The sequence below is a fragment of the Halyomorpha halys genome, unplaced genomic scaffold (assembly GCF_000696795.3).
Source record: "Halyomorpha halys isolate HHAL.00 unplaced genomic scaffold, Hhal_1.1 Scaffold995.1, whole genome shotgun sequence".
Lineage (NCBI taxonomy): Eukaryota > Metazoa > Arthropoda > Insecta > Hemiptera > Pentatomidae > Halyomorpha > Halyomorpha halys.
Window position 1 is genome coordinate 89,891 of NW_027110402.1, and position 5,583 is coordinate 95,473.

General features: G+C 33.4%; 1 protein-coding gene across 1 annotated transcript in view; it reads right to left on the reverse strand.

Annotated features, from left to right (window-relative positions):
* LOC106687670 (uncharacterized) overlaps positions 1–2,387 on the reverse strand; it is a 4,026-nt gene extending 1,639 nt beyond the window's left edge. Inside the window, exon 1 of the mRNA XM_014431683.2 lies at positions 2,183–2,387. Within this exon, the coding sequence (XP_014287169.1) occupies positions 2,183–2,365 (183 nt within the window). The 5' untranslated portion in view covers positions 2,366–2,387. The remainder of the gene's footprint in view (positions 1–2,182) is intronic.
* Positions 2,388–5,583: the final 3,196 nt, after the last annotated feature.

Sequence of the window (5,583 nt, forward strand, 5' to 3'; positions counted from 1 at the left end):
CGCCCAATTTTTACTCCGGGGAATACCTAAATTAAACAATAGCTGATGGTTAGTGGCTTTTCAAAGGGTCCGTATCAATAAGGGTTGCAGTGTAGGGCTTCTTACGGGAACACCTGAATTGTTATAATACTCTTATCTCCGAGCCATAAACAGAAAAGTGCTTCGGGTTGAGATCATAAGAGAAGCTGTCCCGATGGTGAGTTCAAAATGGCCTGCGGAGGAAGGACAGTTTTTGGAAGGAGAAATGAAGGGAGTCTTAGGAAGATGATTATTAGTATAATCAATAGTCAAAATTGATGAGTCTGCCAAGTATAGGTAGGGGGAATAAAAAATGGCGTCTGTTTCAAAACCTTAAAAAAACATTGTTTTTTCATCGGCAGCTCTATACCTTAAAAATTACCAACAACACTAAAAAATCTAAGAGAACATTATTTAAAAAAGAGCAAATTTTCTGAAATATTTTCCCTAAAAGAGCTATTTACGTCCAATAGCTCTCGAGATATAGCTTTTTAAAAAGCAAAATTTCCTAAAAATCTACTGAAAGATTAGTAGTTAGTTCATTTATTTTGAGAAATCTATAACTCAAGAACTATGTAATGTACAGATATCTATTAGCACTCAAATTAATGCTAGTTTAATGGAATATAAAAACGTTTATGACCTTTACCTTCTTAGGAATAGTATTTTACATGATATTTGCTAAAATAAATTGATTTATAGTTCTTCGGACGATAAGTTTGATTTATGAAAAACTTTATTTCAGAAACCATTGTCTGCTTGCACTCAAATTAAAGCGCTAGTTAAATTTGCCATAAAATATTTTATAACCTTTATCTTTGTATGAGTAGTAGTTTTTATGATATTTGACAAAATAAACTCACAAAATGTTAATTTCTAGTGGTTCGTATAAAATGTAGGAGATGTGAAAAAATATATCTCTAGATCCATAAGACGCACATATCTCTCTCAACACGCAAAATAAAGGAAATTTAACTTACTATAAAGTAGTATATGAACTTATCTTTGTAGGGGTAGTAGTTTTTGTGGTATTCACATATGAATATAAATTTGGCAAATGTAAATTTCTCCGAACAACTATAAATCAATTTATTTTAGCAAATTTCATGTAAACTACTACTCCTACAAAAATAATTCATAAGCTACTTTATAGCTCATTAAACTAGCTTTTATTTGAGTAATAACAGACATATGTACAGCAAATGGTTTTGGAGATATAGATTTTTAAAAATAAATTCACTTACTACTGATCTTTCAGTACGTCCCATACAACATTTTTATGAAATGTTGCTTTTTAAAAACCTATATCTCGAGAACTATTTAATGTAAATAACTCTATTAGGGCTCATATTTTAGCAAATGTACTCTTCTTTAAATGACATTCTCTTAGGTTTTCTTGTGTTGTTCCTACGTTTTGAGTTATAGAGCTCCGAATGAAAAATTAGTTGTTTTTTTTATCGCTTTGAAACAGCCGCCATTTATTCCCCCTACCTATACTTGGCAGACTCTTAATTATACATAGTTTTCATTAAAGTAATCAGAAATCGGGGTAAGATAACTGCCTCTTTTTTCCTGTTGGGCTCTTGTATTATATAGTAATATATTTCGAGGAATTGTAGGTCGGTTCCCCTTGAGAACAGATTTAGTTGTACAAGAGCCGTAGTGAAAAAATGGCAGTTATTTCACCCCACTTTTTTATAACTTTAATGAAAACTATGTATAATACTAGCCAAATGCATGAGTCTGCCTAGTATAGGTAGGGGTAATAAAAAATGGCGGCTGTATCAAAACTAATATTTCTTTCGGAGTTTACCTTAAATAAGGGTAGATTCGCTAAAATGTGCGACATAATAGAGCTATTTACGTTTAATAGTTCTCGAGATATAGTTTTTAAAAGTAGCATTTAGCAAAAAATACACTAAAAAATCAGTAGTGGATTTATTTTGAGAAATCTATATTTCAAAAACCACTCGACGCACTAACATATATTAACACTCAAATTAAATCCAATTTGATGCACGACAATGTAGTTTATGACGTTTATCTCGTAGGAGTAGTAGATCTCATGATACTTGACAAAATTAATTCACAAAATGTAGATTTCTAGCTGTTTGGACAGACTTGAAAAAGCGGCACATTTTTATATTGTGTCATTAAAACTCACTTTCTTGCAGATATGGAGCTGATTACTGTGGTAGTAGGTTGAGGACTTCTTAAATCTCAAAGTGGCTTGGACAGAACGGACTAAGTAATCGAAGTGGTTATTCCAAACGCCTTCCTGCATCTCAGCAGATGCTAGCAGCATCCCACCTGCTATTAGCGTCATAACTACTGACAACTTCATCATTCCGTTATACAAACAGAGGACCTGAGTATTCCCATAGCCTCTTATATATTCATCCTTTTATCCTGATTATTTTTTTAACAAGTTTTAATCCTTTGATTTAGCGTTATCCTCGTTATCACAGTAATTTTCGTCTCTTTATCTTTGTGGTTGAAAACTGATAATCATTGATTATTACTGAACCTATCGGATTGTAAATTACATAATTTTTTAAAAAATTAAATGTAGAACCGATTTACCGTATTATTTCAAATAACAAAGAAGATGGTCAGGGCTGCGGTCAAAATGTTTTTTTTATTTATATATTTAATGTATTTTACAACTGTACAAAATAATATAATAAGTAAATATGTTGTATGTTTTATATACACTTGAAAATCTTGGGAAGGAACCACCTATCGGTGGTACTTCAAACATTAATTTAAATTAGAATGTCCCGTGGCCATCTTCTTTTCAGACGCCTCGGAGGATCATCAGGGATTGTTAAGGATGAGAGATTAAGAACTATTGGGTAAGGAGTTTGGAATGAAAAGACGCGTATCTATCTGTTTTGGGTCAAATCTTCAATGAATTTTTTTTTTTTTTTCAAGTTAAGGTCTTTGTGGATGAGTTTATTTCTAGCGTAATAAGGAGTATCAAGGATTGTACGTAGGATTTTGGATTGTAATAATTGGATGCGGGAGGAATTTGATGGTTTGGTGGAGCCCCAGAGCTCGATTCCATATGTCCAAATTGATCTGATTATCGTAGTGTATACTAATTTTTTGTAGTGAATGGGAAGTTTAGAGCGTTTGTCAAGTGTTGTAACAATCGGAATCTACGACCAGTTTCTTGTCGTTTCAGTCTTGTATGGATTCCAAGAAAGTCTCTTGTCAAGATGGAGTCCTAAGTATCGAATCTGTTTTACACGGGTTAGTAGAGTATTTAGAAAGGATACTGTAGGACATTATTTATTTTGATTCTCCAGTTTTGACAACATTCCTCAATAGATGTTATGTGTCATGTACATGTGTCATCAGGGTATGTTGTCAGGACTGTGTTGGGATATCAGCTGTATAAACCGTATAAAGAATGGGACCTAAGATGCTACCTTGAGGAACACCGGCAGACTGAGAAAAGAGAGATGAGTAGGCTAGGTTATGATTTACTTCAAAGGTTCTATCAGTGAGGTAGCAGCGGATTATAAGGAAAGATGTAGGGGGTAGGAATCGACGAAGCTTAAAGAGCAGACCCGAATGCCAGACTCGATAAAAAGCTTGTTCAACATCGAGGAAGACTCCCGTGCAGTACATACCGCCCTCCAATGTGGAAGATATGGCATCAACCACTCGATGACTCTGTTGTATGGTAGAATGAGATGTTCTAAATCCAAATTGGTGGTCAGGAATAACATGATATGAGTCAAGGATTGGGTAGAGGCGACACTTAACCCACGACTCTACTCCAAACTACAAGCGGCAAAGATGGCTTTCTGTAGGAGAAGCCTAAGGATTACCCACCTAGATAGAGTCAGGAATAGTATTGGAAGGAGCAGACTGCAATGGTATGGGCACGGTCAGCGTATGCCAGAACGTAGGAGGCAGGTAGGTTGAAGATAACCAGGATTATCTATAAATGGAAATAACCAGGAAGACGAAGGAGAGGAAGACCCCGAACCCGGTGGAAGGACTGTGTGGAGGAGGACATGGTCGGCAGGGGACATGAGGAGGAAGACTGGTGGGGGTAGGGAGAACTGAAGGGACAGTCTGACTTGGCCAGGCAACCTATTGGGGGGGGGACTGCATAAGTAAAAAATAAGATTGAAAAGTGAAAGTTTGGCTACTGAGTGCCTTGTTGGTCTTCTAACTTGTTAGGAAGGGAAATAAGATGAGCTAATTGACAACTGTCATCACATTATCATAATTGCCATCCATTGATTCATTTGTTATAAAAACATCCAAATCAATGCTAACACAATTATAACACAAACTACGAACAAGTAACCTAACACAACAAACTAAATGGTGACGAGATCAGCTGGTCTGTTGCTGTCATTCTTCATTTAACAAACCTATTAACAGGCTCTCAACCATATTATATGTTATATCGTTTTAACATAGTTTAAAATGGACATATTTCTCCATTTAACTTGAGTTTTCCATTTAACATGTTAAACTAAAAATCATGAATACCCCTAAAGATACAAAAACAATTAAACATAGTAGGATCATACGATACAAAAAAGTAAATTAAGGAAGGGTTAAAATTGTATAAATATAAGTGAAAAGAAAATTATATACAAATGAACAAAAATAAGAAATAAAAATATAAAATAAACAATGTTAAACAAAAAAAAATTACGTTAACTATTAGGCGACCAGGAAGATCTCAGGAGTACCGATGAATTGATTTTGTCATTCCCAGACTTGGCCATTTAATTGGAAAGATCAAAGAAGAAGAACTATTAGGTTAAAAATGAATAAGGGACTATTCATTACATAGATTTAATAATATTGTTAGTTATTATTTTTTTTCTGTTTATCATTGTCTATTTTTTTATTATAATTATTTATTTCTTCTGTTTGTTCATTTACATCTAATTTTCTTTTCTCTTATATTTACATACTTTTAGCCCTTCCTTAATTTACTTTTTTTTTTCTTATTATCCTACTATGTCCAAATATTTTTAGTTGTTTTGTATCTTTTTCGTCTTTACCTAGTAAAGCTTTACAACGTGGGCTATATTTAATTTTTTTTTTAAATATCACCTAATTAGCGAATAGGGCGTGAAAACAAATATGTGCTGTTTTTAGTTGAATACAAAAAATCTCAAATACAAACTGATTTTGTGCATAAAATGATTACAGATACTTTATCGCTGTAATATATCTACTTACATTATTAAAGTAACTGTTTGCATTCAGATGTCTATTGGCACTAGAATCAAAGCTAGTTCAATAAGCGATAGTATATTACTTTCATCTTCATAGGAGTAGTAGTTTTCATGGTATTTGCTAAAACAAATTGATCTCTAGTTATTTGAATAAGAAAAATTTGTATTCATATGTAAGTATCAAAAAAACTACAACCCCGACGAAGATAAACGTTACAAACTACTTTATAGAACATTAAACTGTCTTCAATTTGATTGCTGGAAGACATCGGTACGTCTAAATGTTCCTAAGATGTGGACAAACATTTTATACGAACAGCTAGAAATTAACTGGAAGATTATTGATTGA